The 21,959-nt window shown below is 40.2% G+C and overlaps 2 protein-coding genes across 3 annotated transcripts; one reads left to right on the top strand and one right to left on the bottom strand.

Moving 5' to 3' along the window:
- The first annotated feature begins 3,979 nt into the window (after positions 1–3,979).
- On the top strand, positions 3,980–20,383 carry LOC131257917 (protein phosphatase 1 regulatory inhibitor subunit PPP1R8 homolog). Of its 2 annotated transcripts, none has more exons than XM_058258859.1 (3): positions 3,980–4,098; positions 11,227–11,838; positions 19,302–20,383. In XM_058258859.1, exons 2-3 carry the CDS (start codon positions 11,405–11,407, stop codon positions 20,122–20,124), a joined length of 1,257 nt encoding a protein of 418 aa, XP_058114842.1. In that variant the 5' UTR covers positions 3,980–4,098; positions 11,227–11,404; the 3' UTR covers positions 20,125–20,383. The 2 variants fall into 2 exon arrangements, with proteins under 2 accessions (XP_058114842.1, XP_058114843.1); XM_058258860.1 differs by lacking the exon at positions 3,980–4,098 and adding an exon at positions 4,126–4,293.
- On the bottom strand, positions 8,088–9,479 carry LOC131217311 (uncharacterized). Its single transcript, XM_058212223.1, has one exon. The coding sequence runs from the start codon at positions 9,477–9,479 to the stop codon at positions 8,088–8,090; it is 1,392 nt and encodes a 463-aa protein (XP_058068206.1).
- Positions 20,384–21,959: the final 1,576 nt, after the last annotated feature.

The raw sequence follows: 21,959 nt of genomic DNA, 5'->3' as shown, positions 1-21,959 counted from the left end.
TGCCTATTTATATGCAAGGCAAAGCAGCCACCGACGGCTGTGCCAGCTCTCTTCAAACCATAAATGGGAAAGCCTCAGTTTCTTCACTAAGGCTCTTTCTAGCCATTTTTGGCAATGACGAGACCCTCCCCTAGCTGGCTCATGGAAGGTCTGGGTCCAATGGTTAATGGAAGGTTTGGCTTGCAAGAGAAGCCATCCGATTGTCCTCTCCTTCGGATCTCAGCCATTCATGAAGGGATTGGACGGCTGAAACCGTTCTCTCTCGTTCCTATGAAGGGGTCTGAAATCCTATAAATTTTTGTTCAGTGGGCCACCAAGAGTGGAATGGACGGTTTGGATTGTCTGGAAAGTGGCCAGGGTGGCCCACTTTTGGGTCTTGAGAACACCCTGTTTTGAAGTTTTGAAAATGGCGGGAGAGACCTCTGTTTTGCAATTTGTCGGTCAATCTTGTTTGACCGATTTGTTTTATCCAGTGCATGTTGTGTGCTTCATTGGTAAGGTGCACATGCAACGTGCATGGCCCAGTATACGATAGTGGTGGCCCATCTATTCCGTTCAATTGCTTCATGGGCCCCCTGGTCATCCTGGCCCACTTTTGGGCTGATGGTGAGGCCCAGGTGGGCCATTTCACACCTCTTGGGATAGTATTTGGCCCATATGATGTGATCTGACAATCACACGGGTTCGAAAGTCGTTTCCAACGGATAAATGCGTATTTAAAACATAGGGGTACCTTATTGGTTACCCACTGATTCTCATGAATTGAGTTTTAGAATACTGTTATCATTAGTTGTCTTAGAAACTGATTTGGCTTAAGATATTTGATTGAGGTTACCTTCCTTACCGACGTGGAGTGTAAATTGAGTCTCCAGGGTCATGGTGGATGATCTCAATGCTGCTTGGAAATCCCACCATGTACGTGTTAAGTTAAGTTGTTTGGTTAATCGATCTCGTGGTTTAATAATCGCGGGTTTAAAAAGGTAACACCCGAGTACCGGAGGTATGAGGTGTTACAAATAATTCAAACTCTAGGCTATGATCTTAAACTTAGGTAGTGTGTGGAACTTGAATCTAATTGTACAAGTTTATGAATTGTGGTGGGATTCAATTCTAAGGGCGAAGCACTTAGTGACATTAGAAAGTGATTCGATTCATCAGGTAATGATTTCTTCCCCTTGAACTTTCCATTTTCTCATTAGCTTAAGTAATAGTTTTTATTTTAATTTCGGTTAATAAAGATATTCATATGTGTTAATTGTTGGAATTGAATTGCTGGATTACATGCTTAATATCTATCCTATATATTTTCTTGTGATTGTGGATTACTTGTGAATTGCCAATGGAACTTAAACTGGTACATCAGTAGGAAATCCCTACTTATAAATGTACACCCATACTTGGGATGTAACTCGATTGATTGTGAATATAATGGACCTTCGACTTAGTGGTTATTAAATGGTGGTTTAAATCGAATATTGATGTGGGCCTACCATATAAGGATTGTTGTGTCTAAGTGGTTTTTAAGGACGGTTTTTATTCAAGAAATCCAATTGGATATCTCAAATAAACCAAAAATGAAAAATATATACTTATCTTCTTCAAAAGACGTCGAATGATGTAACTCGTAGAACCGCTTCGGTTGATGATGAATGTTCAATGTTTAATGTTCAATAACTAAAATGAAGGGTTCTAGGTTTTAAATAGATTTTAATTTAATTCAAACATGGACTACTTGTTTGAATTTCTTAGATCTCAAAAGGAAGAACAAGAACTCCTTTTTAAAACATATGATTCATAAAAATAGATCTATAAATTGCAAAACAATAAGCTATTAAAAAGAATTTAAAATACCGTTATATAGCTTGAAGAAGATAATTAAGGACTTTTCTCTCTCAAAGTGAAGGCTCTTTGTAGCTTGAATGATATATTTCGGAGTGAGAAAAGACCTCTATTTATATGCTTAAAAATTGTTCCTTCAACTGGTCCAAGGTTTCATTCGACCAATTTTTAAGCTAAACTAATCATTAGGTGGGTCCTAAAAGTAGGCTAACGTATTAAAAAACATGTAAAAGTGGTCTCACTCATATGTAATTTAAAAACTTTTTGGGAGCTACAAGTTTAAAATTAATATTTGTTTTCCCCTTCATCTAGGTCTTTATGTCTTAATCATGAGGCAAGACATCAAATAAACATTATATTCGGCAATAGGAGGTTTTTAATCATGAATACCTAAGATTGAGATCTGCCTATGTTTGCTCATTTTGAGATCAAGTCCTAAAATGATATAAAAATTTTGATGAATAACATGGATAAAACACATAAAACTTGGTGAGGCCCACAAAGCACCAACTAGTAGTGATAGAGTTATTGGCTAACGTCGCTAGTCAAGCTTGAGTGGATCTGTCAAGGTGTGTGGGATCCCAAATTATGGAGCCCATTGTGATATATTTTTCTCACGTCCACATCATTCATCCGTGTTGAAAGCTCATTTTAGAACATGATACAAAAAATAAGAAGATTTGAATCTCATGTGGACCATAGTATAGGAAACAATAGTAATTGATCATTAAAAACTTATCGTAGACACAAAAGTTTTTAGATCAAGATGATATTTGTTTGGTATCTTCATCAAAGTATTTGTTACCTTATCAACAGAAATGAATTGTGTAACTAGTAAACTCTTTAAGGCTCACCATGATTTATGTATTGTATCCACTCCTCTATTCATCCATTTTACCATATAATTTTAAGTCTTGATTCCAAAAAATGAAGAATGTCCAGAGATCAAATGAACCACACCACACGAGACAATGTGAATTGAATTTCTACCGTTGAAATTTTTTTAAGGGCCACATAAGTTTTGGATGAAGCTTATATTTGATTTTTCCCTTCATCCATGTTTGTATGATGTTATGAACATGTTGGATGACAAATAAACATCACCGTGGGGCCTAACAAGGTTTCAATGGTGGAAATCATTATTCTCACTTTTTCCCGTGGTATGATCCACTTGAGCTCTGGATTTGCTTCAATTTTGGTCTCAGCCCCTTAAATGAGTTGGAAAAATGGATGGCCAGCGTGGGTAAATCATATACATTCATCGTAGGCCCGACTTATTTTACACAGTTTAATAAGAGATCCAATTTTCTTGAATGGGAAATCTCTTATCATACTGAGTAAACTCAGTTGGGCCCACCTTGACTGTACGTGGTCTATCTCTCTAATTTAAGGAGCTGAGCCCAAAATAAAAGCATATAAAAAGATGAAGTGGATCATTAAACACAAGAAACAGTTGGGATAATGATTTCCATCATTCAAACCTTTCTAGGCCCCACGATTATGTTTATTTGTCATCCAACTTGTTCATGAGATTATACATGTATACATGGATGAATAGAAACGAAAATGGAAGCTTGATCCAAAACTTATGCGGCCCCTAGGAAATTTTCAACAGTAAAAGTTTGATGTGATCCATTTGAAAATTGTATATGCTTTTCACTTTTGGGCTTAAGTACCAGAGAAAATGGATGGACGAAGGAGATAAAATACATGAATCATGGTGGACCTCACAGAGCTTACTCAGTCCTCTAAGCGCAGAACCGCTTCGGTTGGATGGCAAATAAATATTTCGGTGGACCCGTGATGTTTTTAATGGTAGGAATTTAGTTAAGATTGTTTCTTATGGCGTGGCTCACTTGAGATTTGGATCAGCTTCGTTTTTTGGATTATATCCTAAAATGAGCTTTCAATACGGATGGACGGTGTGGATGTAAGGAAAGTACATCACTGTGGGCCCCGCAGTTAGGCATCCGAAACCGGGCCGTTCCGGGCAAAAGTACAAAAAGGAGTGGGAAAAATAAAAAAGAAAAAGAATAAGAAAAAATAAAAACGAATAAGGGTTAGGGCTCACCTTGCCAGAGAAGAGAGAGGGAAGGAGACGCTGAGAGAGAGAGAGAGAGAGAGAGAGAGAGAGAGACAGGGAAGGAGACGCTGCGAGAGAGAGGGAGAGAGATCGAAGGAGACGCTTAGAGAGAGAGAGAGAGAGAGAGATCGAAGGAGACGCTTAGAGAGGGAGAAGGAGACGTTGGGTCAGAGCAGGTAGGTGCACTTTCAATGCAGCTGCGTTTCGACCACCCTCTCCCAAATTCGAAATGGATAGCCGTTGCCTGTAACAAAGTAACCTGTGACTTAAAAAACACCCAATTCCTCTGTTACATTTCTTGCAATCTTACCTATAAAAAGTTACAGGTTGAGACTTTGTTACCTGTAACATTTCTCCCCTAAAAACAGACTGTAAGAAAGTCAGCTGTAACTTTTTAGTTTTTGGTCAGATTATGGATTTTTTCCCCACTAAGTTTTAGCTTTCGGGCCAGTATTCTGTAGTCTGTACAGGTGTGGCCCTCATTTAGCTGATTCAAACCATTCATCTGGTGGGACTGGGGACAGCCGTGGTGTGCAACCCTGCAAAAGTTCCTCTCTAGCTGCTAAGTCCCCCAATTTGTGTCCTCTGCAAATGGATGGCTGAAAAGATAAGATATGGCCAAGGTCCATATGCAATGGAGTAAGTCCTGTGGTTAGACTTCTGGGGTTGTTCGATGGAGGTCGCCCATTCATGTAGGTATGTGATGCAAACCCGAAAGGGAAAGCAAATAAATCAATAAGAAAAGAAAGAGATTGTGGAAAAGATCCAACAATCCTCTAGCTGGATGCTAGAGATCACAAATGCAAGACTGTGAGCAAGCTCAATAGTCCTCTAGTCTAGAACTAGAGATCACAATCTCTAGTCTAGAACTAGAGATCACAGTCCTCTAGTCCCCTTCAACAGCTACCGTAGAGAATAAGAAAATTTCATAAAAAGAAGATTAATCGACTTGTCTTATTCCATAGGACATAGGTCCTATTCATAATCCACCTTATAATTTGTAATAAAAGATATGAAATCGAAAAATCTATGAAATAGGAAAAGAACCTAAGTAACAAAGCATTCTATAATTAAGAAAATGCCTAAAATAAGAAGATAAATAAGAAAATATTTAAGATTATTCCCTGCCTAAAAATAAAGATATGAAAGAAAGAGCAGATTTCCTAATTTAGAGATTTGAGAAAAATGGAAAGTGATAATGACTAAAAAAGGAAGGTGGTCATTTTCTTCTACACACGTGCAGAGCGTGCATGTGTGGGATGCGGGACGATTGCATCAATTCCCTCTGGCTTGAAAAAACTCGGCTCCATCGAGTTAATGGCAGTGTACTCCTCATAGAGTTATGGGTTGATGCGCCTGAAATCCTCTGCCGAAATCCATGTGCTATCGGACCTTGGTCGACCCTTCCATTTGATAAGAAACTTCTGATACCCCCCCTGGCGTGTGGAAACTATTTGATCATCCAACACGTCCTCAATGATTTCTTCGAGCTGGCGTGATACCTCAGGTATCTGGATAGCTTGTTCTTCCGTGCTCTCATTTGTATGATGTCCAAGATAAATTGTAAGGTCTTCCACATTAAAATGGGGTTGATCTTCATTTCAGGTGGCAGCTTGATTAGGTATGCATTATCGCCTAGCTTCTTCAAAATGTGGTAAGGACCTGCCTTTTTGGAGTGGAGCTTTGTATAAGAGCCTACTGGAAACCGCTCAGGCTTAAGTCACACCATGACTCTATCTCCTTCTTGGAATTGTGCAAAACGTCGTCGAATATCTGTATATCCCTTGTAATTTTCATTACTAAGGGTGATCTTTCGCTTAACTTCTTCATTTATCTCCTTAACATGTTGTGCAAAACCTTCAGCATCCTGGCTCGATCGAGTCACACTAGGAAGTGGGACTAAATTGATAGGTTGTCGCGATCGCATTCTGATCGCAATTTCGAAAGGAGAGAGTCTAGTAGTGCGGTTCATAGAACTATTATAAGCGAACTCAGCTTGTGGTAAGTGGTAACACAATGTCCCATGAGCTTATATGATCACCAACCAGACATCAAAGTAGATTCCCAATGCTACGGTTTATGACTTCAGTTTGCCCATCTGTTTGCGGATGATATGCACTTGAAAATTTCAACTTAGTTGCGCCAGAAGTAGCTCATAAACTTGACGTCACGATTAGATACAATGGTTTTGGGAAAAACATGTAGACGAACCACCTCTTTAAAGAAAACATTGGTAATGTGCATGACATCCGATGTCTTCTTACAAGGGTTAAAATGAGCCATCTTTGAAAACTTGTCAACCACAACATAAATAGAGTCATAGCCACGTTGAGTCTTAGGCAATCTCAAGATGAAATCCACACTGATGTCTTCCCATGGAACATCTGGCACAGGTAATGGCGTATAAAGACCAATATTCTACTTGCTACCCTTACCAAGCTAACATGCTCGACATTGATAAACAACGATCCCAACGTCTTTCTTTAAACCTGGCCAGTAAAAGCGATCTTTAGCAAAGCTGTTGTTTTATCGATACCAAAGTGACCACCTAACCCAATGAGGTTTGGACGAATGGTCTTCATCGTAGGTTTGCTCCCTATAGGTGAGTATTCGATTCCCCTCCTTGGCTTTACCCGATACACGTGGTTGTGGGTGATTGCTTGTATCCGCAGGGATTAGTCTCACTTCACAAAAGAGGTGGGGACACCCTATGTCTTCAAAAAAGAAAAGAAAAGGATGGATGGCATGGATATACAATACACATGTTGAGGTGGGCCCACATACAAGGCCCTAAAAAAAATGTGCCCATCGTGCAAGCTATACCTTGGGTACTCGGTACCTGCACCAGAAATGAGTGTTGAAAATACCTTTTCAAAATCATCATCTGTGGCATAGTCCCGTTTAAGTTCTTCAAATCCAACAACGAAACCGATTAGGTAGACAAAAGGTGCGACTTTCGGCTGAGGGCGTCTGCTACCTTATTTTCAATACCGGCGCAATGTTTGAGGTTGAAGGTGAACTCTTGAAGATAAGCACTCTACTTAGCATGCCTAGCAGTCAACTTCTTCTGAGAATTCAAGTAACGTAATGCCTCGTGATCAGAACAGAGCACAAACTCTCGATGAATGATGTAATGACGCCAATGCTTCAAAGCTTGTACAAAAGCATAAAATTCCGCATCGTAAGCAGAATACTTCTTTCGTGCCGCGTTGAATTTCTCACTAAAAAAGGCCACCGGATGTCCTTCCTCGCTAAGAAAACCTCCTATGCCTACGTGCGATGCGTCGCAGACAACTTCAAACACTTTTTCGAAATCAGGAAGTCTAAGAACTGGAGCCTCTGTCATTTTCGGCCTGATTTCTTGAAATGCCTTTATTGCTGCTTTAGTCCACCCAAATGGATTGGACTTCATACATTCAGTAATTGGTGCCATGATGGAACTAAAGTTCCGAATAAACCTTCGATAAAATGTCGCAAGCCCATGAAAACTACAAACCTCATGAATGTTTATGGGACTAGACCATTCAACAATAGCCCTTATCTTTTCTGAATCAGCCTTTCCGCCCTTTGCTGAAACGACGAACCGGAGAAAGACCACGCTAAAACTCATGAAGGTACACTTCTTCAAATTGATGTAGAGTTTCTCATGGCATAGTACTCTCATCACTTGGCGAAGATGGTCCGGATGATCTTCTTGTGAATGACTATAAATGAGGATGTCATCGAACTATACAACGACAAACTTGCCAATGAATGGTCGTAGAATTTGCATCATCACCTGCATGAATGTGCTAAGTGCGTTTGTTAAGCCGAATGTCATAACTAGCTATTCATATAATCCATCCTTTGTCCTGAAAGCAATTTTTCATTCATCGCCAGGACAAATTCTTATTTGATGGTACTTGCTTTGCGAATCAATCTTTGAAAAAATTGTAGCATTTGCCAGCATGTCTAGCATGTCATCTAGGCGCGGAATGTGAAAACGGTACTTTATTGTTATCTTGTTGATGGCGCGACTGTCAACGCACATTCGCCAATTGCCATCCTTCTTTGGTGTCAGCAACGCTGGCACAACACACGGGCTAAGACTGTCACGAACGAACCCCTTTGTTAATAATTCTTCCACCTGTCGACAAAGCTTTGCATGCTCTGTCGGGTTCATTCGTTATGCTCGAAGATTCGGTAATGGCGCTCCAGGTACCAGATCAATAACATGTTGAATGTCGCGCATGGGTGGAAGCTCACTAGGTAGTTCATCAGGGACCAAATCCTGAAATTGAGATAGAATGTCCAGAATATCGGGTTGTTGAGCAAAAACATTATCAATTGGATTGATCTTGCATCTTACCAGAGCATACATGATTCCACGTTCACGACTCTCCTCCATGAATCGGGCCATGCTCAACAATGTGGAAGCCGACTTTGCCTCTTCAAGTTTGTCATCTTTCATAGGGTTAAGAGTAATGGGCTTTCCTTTGTATATAAAGCTGTATGTGTTCTTGCGACCCTTGTGAGTCACATCCTTGTCATATATCCATGGGCGCCCCAGTAATATATGTGTGACCTTCATTGGAATGATGTCGCACCAAAGCGATTCTTCATAACGACCCAGAGAGAAGTTGACTAAGCACCTCTTAGTCACAGGGATGAACGTGTCATTCATCGACGCAATCTTGTATGGCTTGGGATGCGTTTGAGGTTTCAGTTTTAACTTGTCCACCATGCTTTGTGATACCACGTTCATGCTGCTGCCTCTGTCAATAATGACCTTGACAGCCTTTTCACCACATGATACTCGTGTATGGAAAATATTCGTTCGCAGCCAGTTTTCTTGAGCCTCCTCCTTTGGTGCTGTCAGAATTCTTCTAACCACCAATGATAACTTGTTTTCATTTAGGCCATCGAGGCCTTCCTCAAGTTCCTGCTCATCATCTTCTGGATCATTTGCGTGTTCATCTTCCACTTGGTTTGTAATGAAGTCTTTTGTCTCACAAAATTGGAGATTGCAAGAGGGACACTCAGTCCCGTAATGTCCACGACCACCACACTTAAAGTAATCGTTGGTCGACCTCCCTTGCGTTACTGCAACAGACTTTCCCTTGGTATCACCGTTTTGGGGAAGAGGATTGGAAGCAGATTGGGCAGCGTTCTGACCGATTTTGTAATCCCGAGGTAAGTTAGTGCAGGGCATGAATGGTTGTGGGCGCGAAGTGGAGCCACTAGTAGTGGAACGAGTGGATGCATAACCCCCACCTTGAAGGTTACCACACTTTATCATCAACTTCTGGTCTTGCACTTTTCGAGCCATTTGATACGCCTCGTCTACGCTGTTGAGCCAAATAGTTACCAACTCTCTTTGAATCTCGAACTGTAGCCCATTGCAATAATGTGCCACTTGTTGTCTTCCCGTTTCTGTTAAGTGGCATCGAATGACTAAGTCATAATAACGCTGCGTGTACTCCATGGTCAGATTGTCTCGTCGAAGCGTGAGGAACTCTTGAAAAGAGGTCGTCTCGTAATCTAGCGGCAGGAACCTTCGCTTCATTCTTGCTTTCATTTCCTCTCAATTGCTTACGAGAGGAAGGCCACACTGTTGTAGATCCTCTTCTATGGCTTACTACCAGTCTTGAGCTGTGCCTTTAAGTTTCAAGGTAGCGAAACGCAACTTGACAACTTCTTCCATTTCTTACCAATGAAAATATCGCTCCATCGACTTTAGATAGTCATTGAACACTCTGGGATCCAAATTACCATCATAATATGGAATATCAATCTTGATATGCTTGGCAGGATTCGAAGTGTGAATATTTCTCCCTCCTTCGGGATAATTGGATGATCCCGTCGGAAGTTGTTCATCTCCTTGGCTCTTGGTTGTGCATAGCGATGTTGTTGGGCCCCGTAGCCAAGCTCATATTCTTCGTCTTGGAAATTACCATTTTGAGCAGGATGCCTTGAGTCAACATTTCCGGACTCCAATTCTCCATCAGGGTCATCTATAGATATTTGGCGGTCTAGATTGATTCCTTGCTTGTGTTTTCGAGAATAATAATACGTCCTTCTTATGGAACGGGCCTCTAGGTCATCCATCCGTTTTGTGATCAAATCGACCACTTGTTGCAAGGTTGTGATAGTTTCTTCTTAAGGTTGTGTGGCCATCTCAGGATTGTAAATCATCCCTCTTCTAGTGCGGTGCATAAGACAACAGACTTTGGCAAGCAAGCAATTTTTATTTTTATTTTGTAAGGGAAGAGAGGAAGGGCAAGGAATTGATATGTTGAGACGGGATTATGATGTGGTAGGGTTGGAAGATATATATATATATATATATATATATATATATATATATATTGCTAGAGTTAGGGTTTGGTGATTTCCAGATTGGAAAAAAAAAAAGAGGAAAGAAAAGAGAAAGATGACGGATGGATGAAGGGAAAGGGTGAAAGGTTAGATTGAGATGGAGAAAAAAGTGCTTTCTAATTTTTCCAAGAGCAGAACTTGCTTTGATACCAATTTGATGCAAACCCGAAAGGGAAAGCAAATAAATCAATAAGAAAAGAAAGAGATTGTGGAAAAGATCCAACAATCCTCTAGACGGATGCTAGAGATCACAAATGCAAGACTGTGAGCAAGCTCAACAGTCCTCTAGTCTAGAACTAGAGATCACTTTCCCCCCCCTTCAACAGCTACCGTAGAAAATAAGAAAATTTTATAAAGAGAAGATTAATCAACTTGTCTTATTCCATAGGACATAGGTCCTATTTATAATAAACCTTACAATTTGTAATAAAAGATATGAAATCTAAAAATCTATGAAATAGGAAAAGCACCTAAGTAACAAAGCATTCTATAATTAAGAAAATGCCTAAAATAAGAAGATACTTAAATAAGAAAATATTTAAGATTATTCCCTGCCTACAAATGAAGATATAAAAGAAAGAGCAGATTTCCTAATTTAGAGATTTGAGAAAAGCGGAAAGTGATGATGGCTAAAAAAGGAAGGTGGTCCTTTTCTTGTACACGTGCAGAGTGTGCACGTGTGGGATGCGGGAAGATTGCATCAGGTTGTCCGCCAGATGAATGGTTTGGATTGCTTAAAGGCAGGTCTACATGCACCGAATGCTGGCCTGAATGAAAACATCGGTGTTTCTGGAAGAGTATTATATGATACCTCTTTTACTGAGGATGCTGTTGGAAATTTAGTGACATGTTAGAGCATGTTTGTTTTATTGTAGCTAATTATTCTTCTCCCTGGAACTTGACTTGGGGTTTGGATGATGAATATTTACTTTTTGATTGGATTTTAGGGTTTATTTGACGCAAAATGTGGGCAGAAACTTTTGATCATGGGCAGTTGGTTTGGGAATCTTTACTGATATTCACTGAGTGTCTGAGATGGTTTATTTCTTGAATCCGTATTTTAGTATTACTTCATGTGAAATTGTATCAAATTGCTGAAGAGGGTCTCTTGGAAAGAGAACTACAATGTATAGAGGTGGTCTTGATAGATTTAAGAAAGCCCAGTCCTTGGAGCCGTTTTCGGTGACAGTTAATTCTGCTTCGAAAGCAGCTGCCCAGCCTCTGGTCCCGTCACTTCAGCCCCAGAACCCGCAGGCACTACCACAGCAGCAAAACCATAGTTTTTCAAAACCTGCAGGTCTAGAACCAGCCCCAGCGGTAGTGCCAATTACACAGCTTGGAGGGGGACAATCTACTTGGCAGCCTCCCGATTGGGCGATTGAGCCCCGTCCGGGTGTTTACTATCTTGAGGTCTTAAAAGATGGTGAAGTCATCGGCCAGATCAATCTCGATAAACGGCGGCATATTTTTGGGAGGCAGTTTCCAGTGTGTGATTTCGTGCTTGATCATCAGTCAGTTTCACGCCAGCATGCTGCTGTTGTTCCCCACAAGAATGGAAGGTTAGATATTGAATTGGTAGCCATGTTCTTTGACATGTTAAATGATGCTCGATGGAAAGAAGTGACGTTTTTTCTTAGACCTGACAACTGGTACAGGTTGGCCCACTTTTATGTAACTTACATGGTTCATCTGGTGGGTTCTATCATTTGATAAGCTGTGCAATATTTCTGTATTGGATGATCCTAGCCATTCAATCAAAATGGACAGTTGGAATCAAGGGAGCACACTTAACGGTGGCCTGATTGGATGTTTAGAATCATCCAGTGGGAGGGATTTTTTGGGTGCTTGTCTCCCATGCACTATGGAGCGAGCCCGCCATCTGAGCCATGTGGTTCACCAAAAGGTTGGCCCCACATGCATAGTTTGTTGGGCTGACCAAATGCTTGATTGGAGCTTGTATATTTCTTGATTCCCTTTTCATTTAATCTGACCTGTGGGTGTCTGGGACGGTGTCTTTGAATTGGTTCGCTGCCGGTTTCCTTTCGATCTGGGCATCGGTCTATAAACTAGAAGTTTTACTGATGTTTATGTATTTTTCACTACTAATTGTCTGTTTTATGTAATTGCAATTGCAACTTCTTTGGAGTCCGTAAATTTTCTATGATGTCTTATGACGAATTGGATTTCAAGGAGTTATATGTATGTATGTAGGTAAGGGAATTATTTGATATTCTGTCAGGTTATGACATTTGATATGCAGGCACTTGGAAATTGTACACCTACCATTCATTAACTCAAACTAAACCAAATAATTTGTGACCCACTGTCACTAAGTCACAGCCCAACATCAACTTGGTTGAACAATCCAAACCTTTGTTGTGGATGGTGCAACCCGGTTATTGAGTCAATGGGATTTTCACACCCGAATCGCAAAGAAATGGATAGGAGTACACCCACAAGAATATTGGAGTAGGGAGGGAGAAATACTTTATTGATGTCTACCATACGTCAACTTAAAAAAGAAGTTTTGGCTCTTTGTGAGAGTATGACTGATGTAGGTGAAGTAATGTCCTCATCAATGACACTTGATATTCAAGCACTCGGAAATTGTATGCCTATCATACATCAACTTAAATTAAACTGAGTAATTTGTGGAACCCACAAGCACTAACGGTCCCAATGTCAGCTTGGTTGAACAATCCGAACATCTGATTTGTGGTTGGAAATTTTATGCCTACCATACATTAACTTAAATTAAACCAAGTAATTTGTGGAACTCACAAACACTAAGTCACGGTCCCAACATCAACTTGGTTGAACAATCCGAACATCTGATTTGTGGATGGTGCAACTTGGTTATCGAGTCAATGAGATCTTAACACCCGTATTGCAAAGAATAGTTATCAAGTCAATGAGCTCTTGATGCCCAAATTAAAAAGAAATGGTAAGATCCATGAGAATATTTGATTAGGGAGGGAGAAATGCTTTATTAATATTAGACTTCTTCTTATAATACTTGAGAAAAAAAATTCACAACTATAAAACTTTAGAATGCCTACTTCCTACCCCCCTTCCCTTTAAAAACCCTAAATGAATCTTCAATGAGAATCCTCCAAACTAAATTTGTGGAACCCACAATCACTAAGTCACGGTCCCAATGTCAACTTGGTCGAACAATCCGAACATCTGATTTGCGGTCGGAAATTGTACGCCTACCATAAATTAACTTAAATTAAACTAAGTCATTTGTGGAACCCACAATCACTAAGTCACGGTCCCAACGTCAAATTGGTTGAACAATCCGAACATCTGATTTGTGGATGGTGCAACTTGGTTATTGAGTCAATGCGATCTTAACACCCAAATTGCAAAGGATGGTTATCGAGTCATGAGCGCTTGGCACCCAAATTGAAAAGAAATGGATAAGCGGTACACCCACGAGAATATTTGAGTAGGGAGGGAGAAATGCTTTATTAATATTAGACTTCTTCTTATAATAATTAAGAAAAAAATCACAACTATAAAAGTTTAGAATGCCCACATCCTATCCCCCTCCCTTTATGAACCCTAAATGAATCTTCAATGAGAATCCTCCAAACTAAGAGATTGATTTCAAATCAATCTAATCCATGTAAGATGGTAAAATCCTAACAATAGTAAAAAGTGCATGATCGCCTGTAATTAAAAATTGTTTTTTTTTTTTTTTGACAGATAACGAGAAATTTTATAGGTAGCTGTAATTAAAGATTGTTATGATTGCTTATTGGGCCCGGGGCATATGTTAAGAAAAAAAAAATCACACTTCTTGAAATTGCTAAAAATGCACAGTGTGCATGGCCCATGTTTGGGTTAGCGGATCAATAGGCAAACCGTGTCTAATTTAGGTGATTGCTAAGCCATTAGAAAGAGTATCGAATCTATTTTCGTTCGAAATTTGTTTCACTGTGATTCGACCTGTATTGAGGGAGATTTGCTCCGACTGCCTCAGAGGTGTACTGCTCATCAAGTGGCCATGATTGAGGATACTTTAACTGTATTGTGGGCCTCATTTGGTTGGTCAAAAGATGCCCGATTAGCCTGATCCGAAGCCTGGATTATATGTCTTCGAATTAGCTTTTCAGCAAGTACAATATCACTCCGATTCGACTATTGACATGGAAGTTAGAACCATTTTACCGAAATCGCGCCGTGGAAAGTGTGAAAGACATAAATAAGTGAAGTGGAAGATGTGGACCAAGCATTCCATAACGGTAACAGTGGCTGTTACAGCCACCACCGTTATCTTTACTATACGGGGTGTAATGGCTGTTACGGTATATATATATATATATTTTAAATTTATATTGCAAAAAATCCGAAAAACTTGTATCAGCCTCGTAGCAGTCCGTTATGGGTTAGTTTTGGCCTTTACGGGGGGCGTAATGGGTATAGGGGCTGTAACGGCTTTACAGGCCATTTTTTTTTTCCATAATGGCCATTACAACATTTATGACCCCGTAACGTGTAATGATTGCCACCGTTACCTTTGTGTAATGGCCTTTATAGTATGCCATGACGTGGACATACCATATGGCAAGCATTTTCAAGTGGGATATAGTTGTCACCTGGCTGCCTATTAAATTCTTGCGGACCAATCAAAGCATGCCACGTGGCAGGGGCTCCCGCTCATTTTCTATAAATACCCAACAATTCCCTCATTTACAATAACAATTGAAAAATGAGAGATTTCCCTCTCCCTCTCTCTCTTTCCCTCTCTCTCTTTCCCTTCTCTCCTCTTTTTTTTTTTTTTTTTTTCCTTCTATTCATCTTGTATATGAGATGAGAGAGCTTCTACAACTCAACTACTTCAGATCTCCATCTTCATCTAGTTGTGTGATCTAGTTGATTGTAATCTTTATCTAGTTGTATTTATCTAGTATTTCATTATCTAAGATGCAACAAGTCGGTTTTTTGAAGACCTTGAGTAGATTTGATGTGAAGTTAATCTGGAGTGAAACTGATTTGAAATGCTATCTGTACTTCGTATAGGCTAGAGGTAGAGGTCTTATCTGCACTTGATGTGCTCAGCGATCTGGATGATCTGATCACGATCTTGAAGATGTAATGATCGGACTTCTGATCTAGCTTCGTAACTCCCAATTTGGAAGATCAAAAATGAGAAAATTAGAATTAGGATGCAACAGATGCATTTAGAATAGATCTGATTGTATTTTAACTAATTTGATTAGATTGTAGCTGATTCGATGAACTTGCATCTGAGGCAACCAGATCTTAGCAAATCCCATTGAATTAATGCTGATTCAATAAGATCTCAGCTGGTTTAAGTAGATTATAGTGACTCTAATGAGATTGCAGCTGATCTGATCGGATCCTAGCTGATTCAGCCAAGTACAGATTAGATTTGAACTAAGGTCAGATCAGGTATGAGCGTGATTAATCATCTAGAATTGAAGAGAAGAAAGAAGAAGATGAAATGAAAGGAGATCTGAAGAAGAGGAAGAAGAAGAAGAAGATGATGCAGATCATTCAATCCTTGGACGTCCCTGCACAATCAGATATTTTTCTGTTCGTGGAGATCTCTTGCTTGATGGACGACTCTTATCTCTTTGGATATCCAGATCTTTAGAAAATCAACTTGTTATAGCTTAGATAATAAAATATCAGTTACTTACAGTTTGAGGATGAGAATTACAACAGCTAGATGAAGATTACAACACACAAATGAAGATTATAATAATAAGATGAAGATGGAAATAATTTGAACTGGTTGAGTTGTAGCTCTCATCTCAAATCAGAGATGAATAAAAGAAAAGGAGGGGAGGAGAAGAGATAGATGGTGTGCATCAGTAGGGAATAGTACACCCTGTCGTGAATAAATAAAAGAAGAAGAAGAAGAAGAAGAAGAAGAGAGAGGTGGAGGAAAATCTCTCCTTTTTAAATTGTTGTTGTAAATGATGGAATGATTGCTTATTTATAAAGCGGGATGGGCCCTTGCCACGTGGTATGCTCTGATTGGTTTGTAAGAACTTAGTAGGCAGCTATGTGACAATTATATCCCACTTGGAAATGCTTGTCATGCGGCATGTCCACGCCATTCACTTTACTTGATTTCTGTTTTTTACACTATGCATTGAGTGATCTTAGTAAAACGGCTGTAACTTCCTTGCCAACGGTTGGATCAAGGCGATCTTGTATTCGTTAGAAAACTAATTCAAAGACCTATGGTCTAGATGTAGAATCAGGCTGATTGGATGTCATTTGGTCCACCAAATAGGGTCCACTAAATCGGGCTAACAAGACAGTTGAGGCATCCTTAATCACAACCGCTTGATCAACAATACACCTTCATTGTAATCGGAGCAGATTTCCCTTGTTATAAGTTGGATCGTGATGAAATGAATTTTGGACGAAAGTAGATTCGATGTTCTTTCTGATTGTTCAGAAATTGCCTCAATCAAACACTATTTTCCCCTTGATCCGCTGACTCGAACACGGGCCATGTGCGCTGTCCATTTTCAACAATTTCAGGAAGTGTGATTTTTATTTATTTTTTATTTTTTTTGCTGTTGTTGTTGCTATTGTTAATATGTACCTTCCCTTACGTGTCCATGTGCTTCAACTTTGGTCTCTGAATTCCTTCAAGCTTCCTCACTTGATTATTGAGATTGTGCACCACATGTGTGAATAGATCTACTCACTTTGTAAGTGCGTAGATCTAATTGGATTACTTGCACAAACTCTTCTTATGTCACGATCACCCCCTTCGAAGCTATTAAGAGATGATGTAGAGTTGGTAGTCCTATAATCACCCGTTTTGATACCAAAATGGTGCACCTAGTTGTCGAGTCAATGATATCTTGACACCGGAATTACAAAGAAATGGACAAGAGTATACCCACAAGAATATTTGAGTAGAGAGTGAGAAATACTTTATTGATATCGAACTTCTTCTTACAATACTCTCTCTCTCTCTCTATATATATATATATATATATATATGTATAACTCATATTTAGAAAATTTTGGAATGCCTACCCCCCTAGACCCTAAATGAATCTTCAATGACAATTTGCCAACTGATTGATTTCAAAACAATCTAATTTACCTAAGATGGTAAGTAAAAGCTTAATAATAGTAAATGCAAATCTAGAAAATAATTCTCCAAATCTTCAAATTAGCCCCTATATCTGTAATCACATCTCCTCACATCTTCAATCACATCTTTAAATCAGCTCTCATATTTTCACATATAGTAAATTGCAAATCTTGATATTTAGGCCTCAAATCTATAAATAAACAGTCCAAAATCAGTAGATTTTGGGCCTTGCAGTGAGCAGTGGGCCTGCATTAGTGCATACTTGTTTGTTAAAATTTGACCATTGTTTATACACACACACACACACACACACACACACACACACGGAAACGCTCACCTGCGAACCAGTTCGTACGTACTACATACGAACTTTTTTGAGAACTCATCATATCTGATGAGTCTCGAAAATCTGAATGGTCCACATGAAGCAGAACCTCATGAAACCCCCTGGTACGAAATTTTACTTTGATCCAAAACTTTGGTGGGCCATGAAAAATGCAAACAGTTTCTTCCCTTGATTTGAATTTCTCTTTGCTATGGTCCACCAGAATCTTAGATCAGGGTGAAAATTCACCCCCTAAGGTTTCATGGGATTCCGCATCTTATGGACCGTTCAGATTCGACACCCATGACACGTGTGCAAAGGTGCGCACGTGCGTAGGTGCGTAGGTGAGCATGCCTCTCTCTCTCTCTCTCTCTCTCTCTCTCTCTCTATATATATATATATACGGAAACGCTCACCTGCGAACTAGTTCGCACGTACTACGTACGAACTTTTTTGAGAACCCATCATACGTGATGTGGATCCAAAATCTGAACCGTTCATGTGAAGCAGCACCTCCTGAAACCCCCCGAGCCCAATTTTTACTTTGATCTAAAACTTTGATGGGCCATGAGAAATGAAAACAGTTTCCTCCCTTGATTTGCATTTCTCTTTTCTATGGCCCACCAGAATATTAGATCAGGGTGAAAATTTTTCACATGGGGTTTTATGGGATTCCGCATCACATGGACCGTTCAGATTAGACACCCATGGCACGTGTGCAAAGGTGCGCAGGGGAGCATGACTCTCTCTCTCTCTCTCTCTCTCTCTCTCTCTCTATATATATATATATAGAATTACCATTGGATATTTTTTATTTTAACCATCCAATAAATGTCTACAAAACCAACAGTAAGATGCAATCAAATAAGCAAAAATTTTGGGTCATGACACATCTATTCTGGGACCCATAAATTTGCTAATTTAATTTGAATTTCTTGCATGCCATATATGCAATTTCAAGTAATTTCTAATTGCCTGCACATTGTCCATCACTCTACCAGAGTGTCAAGTTTTTCTCATGTAGGTATGTATCTATGCATGCATGAATTTATTTATGCGTATTGATTATTGACTGGAGAGCTTTGCTAATCCTACACCTATGAACAAAACAGCTCCTGTACATGCCATCACATGTGCTAGCATGGACCACAGGTGCAATGCCCAAGCTGTCCATCACCATCAGTTGGGTCTGGCCATGTAGACGTCCTACCCAAATAAGAAATCTTTTTTTTTTTTTTTTCAGTAGTTGGGTGGCCATGATGTTAGAAGCAATTGAATGGGTAAGATAAGCCTCTTTTTTTTTTTTTTTTTCCGCCATGCATTTGTTCATAAACCATGGGCCTACCTGACAAGTGTACTTACCTGATTTTCGGGTGAGAGCATCTACATACTGGTAATCCTCTGACGAATGGATTGGATCTTGTACCAATGTGCCATGCTGGCATATGTGTGGTGTGCTGCCTTGCACACTCGTTTGGGCTTAGCAAATCTCTTGATTGGATTATGAAGGAGCTATATTGCTTGTGTTTTGTTACATCCTGAAAATTGGGTAATTGCTCAACCATGCAAGCATTTACAGCCATTTACATTTTGAACTACAGCGTATTTGTAATAGATTTGGGGTCAGCACATGGTACGTTTGTTGCAAATGAGCGGCTGACGAAAGAAAACCCGGTTGAGCTTGAAGTCGGACAGTCGCTGAGATTTGCTGCATCGACCAGAAGTTACATTCTAAGAAAGAACACAGCTGCTCTTTTCCCCACCCCTCCACGCCCCACCGAAATTAATCTACCTTCCCCTCCAGACCCTTCCGATGAAGAAGCCGTTCTAGCATATAACACAATTCTCAACCGTTTTGGTCTGAGCAAATCTGACATATTGTCCAAATCTGGAAAAGATTCTGGAAGTTCATCGAGCGAAACGGACGGCAGCCAGCAGCCGGAGAGGCCCACTAAGAGACTGAAGAAAACAAGGGTGGCTTTCAGAGACCAGGTGGGCGGTGAGTTGGTTGAGGTAGTTGGAATTTCAGACGGTGCTGACGTTGAAACTGAACCCGGTCCGGTTGGTGTAAAAGAAGGCAGTCTTGTTGGGAAATATGAATCCCTTGTACAAACCACAGTAATACCCAAAGGGAAAGAAGCAACAATCCCTCCTAAGGAAGACAGTATTTCCCCGAAAGGGGTGACAGATAAACTACAACAAGTTTTGAACAAGGTCAAAGGCACTCCAAAGGGCAGTATTTATGATGACCTATATGGAGATGCCGTTCCCGTCAAAGTCGGGTCTTCTTGGGCCTATGCATCGGGTGAGCCTGGGGAAGATCAAGCTGGTTTAACAAAAGGTACTGAAGGGAAGTCCCTTGACGCCTCTGGAGAGAAACTTGATACTGGTTTGGGATATGACAATGATGATTTGTTTGGATGAAGTGCAAGAAGCCCGTGAACGACTGGACTATCCATCCTCCCATTTGAGCAGTTGCTTATCTATGGTTGGAAGGTATTGCTTGGGGGAGGTATGTACTCTGTCCTGCTATATACATGAGAAATTTTGTTGTAATTCCTCATTATTTTGTTTTTTCTTTCTTCCATGGGTTGATTTGCCAAAAAGATACATTGCTGAAATCTTGGTGATGGTTATTTGTTTTTGGCTCCAAAGTTAAAATGGCATGCCTTTTCCCCCTCAACTTACATTTTTTATATCAGAATGGTGGGCCCATTTTAATTTTATCATCAGGGAGATGTTACAGTCGAGCTGGAACAATCGGGATACGGTAGAGCCATCTCTTCATGGTATACATGGTAGGTCATTGTACCGATCTAGACAATCCAGTTAGTTCCCTATGCTGGGATGATAAATGGTTCAAAATACATATCCATCGGATGATTCTAGCCATCCAATTAGCTGCCTTCAAAAGGACTGCAATAAACAGAAATGGCTGGCAGTCAACATTCAGTGGGGGGGCAAAGTGAACAGAAGCATGGATTGAATTGTCTGATATTTATTGAGTTTTTAAACTTTGGCTATTCATGATAGGCATCACTAGATGGACAGCTCGGATTAATCGATCTCCCTGCCATCTCTATGAATAGATGACTCTGCTATATTAAGGGTCCTGCCCTAAGTTGCTCATATTACTGGAGATATGGAAGAAGCTGAAGGTGGTAGAGCCATCTCTCTACATGTATGGGGTTATCTGCCAATATGAGCTGTCCAACTAGTGGGCCTCAATATGGATGGAGAATGATTTGAAAATCATACTTATTGGAAGACCATGGCTATTGCTCTACTTCCATCACTTAATGTTGAGACAATTAACTGTATTTCCTTCCCACCATCCATTTGAAGGCCACTTTGTAGATTGCTAGGACCATCTGATCTATGCATATTGTCCCACTAGATGGACAAATCCTGGCTTGTGTATTGTAGCAACTAGCAATATGGCTCTACCATATTCTGCTTGTTCCGGCTCTATGGTATGGTCTCCCTTCTCAATCAAGGGGCCTGGTTAATGATGGTGTGTTTTCGCCATGTGTTTAAGTAGTGGTGATTCATCCACCAGGCCTGTGGCATACATGTAGCTCAATCCAGACTGTCCAAATTATTCCATCCTACCTTGGATCAAAGCCTGGAAACCTCACTAATCAGATGACGACCTTGATGTTCTGATTTCGCAAGTTGAATTTGGACAGCTGACCATTTTCATTTTTAGAAATACATTTGATGGTTGCTGAGTCAATGACTAGGACTGTTTGATTGGTTGGTTGGGTAACCATTCTCTGTGGGTATTGGTATTTGGACGGTCTGGATTAGTGAAAATGGCTGTCACTTGCATGCTTGGATTTTTGAGCTGCCAAACACAAACCAAAGCCCTTGTCCATTCTTTCTTCAACCTGATGTGGATGTGTGAACTGACCTAGGGCATTCATGAGTCCATGCACACGAAAGTAGGGTTTATGCTTGGAACTGACGTGGGGTCCACATGCTGAATGGTCTGGATGCTTGGAATCAAACAGATGGAGGATCACTTGACACATGGCAAGCAGATTTGAAAGTGATTGCTTACATTTGCAGGCATTTTTGAGACTAATTAGGAGATTGTGGGGAGCATGGTCTATCAGACGTGGGGTCCAAGATGCCAATGGTTTGAATAAACGAGCCGTGGGTCCCGCTTGTAGAAGCCTGGTAGTTTTATGCAGAAAGAAACACTAAAATGCCTATGTTGGACCAATTTACCTACAGCGGACTGCTGCTGAGCTATT

This window comes from Magnolia sinica, chromosome 10 (genome assembly GCF_029962835.1).
Source record: "Magnolia sinica isolate HGM2019 chromosome 10, MsV1, whole genome shotgun sequence".
Taxonomy (NCBI): Eukaryota; Viridiplantae; Streptophyta; class Magnoliopsida; order Magnoliales; family Magnoliaceae; genus Magnolia; species Magnolia sinica.
Note: the sequence above shows the minus strand (reverse complement) of the source record. Positions and strands in the feature narration are given on the sequence as shown.

Coding starts and splice junctions, on each gene's coding strand:
- LOC131217311 (XM_058212223.1), bottom strand. CDS start 9,479: ATGAAAGCAAGAATGAAGCGAAGGTTCCTGCCGCTAGATTACGAGACG.
- LOC131257917 (XM_058258859.1), top strand. CDS start 11,405: ATGTATAGAGGTGGTCTTGATAGATTTAAGAAAGCCCAGTCCTTGGAG. Junction 11,839..19,301: donor GTTCCCCACAAGAATGGAAG/GTTAGATATTGA, acceptor TTTGAACTACAG/CGTATTTGTAATAGATTTGG.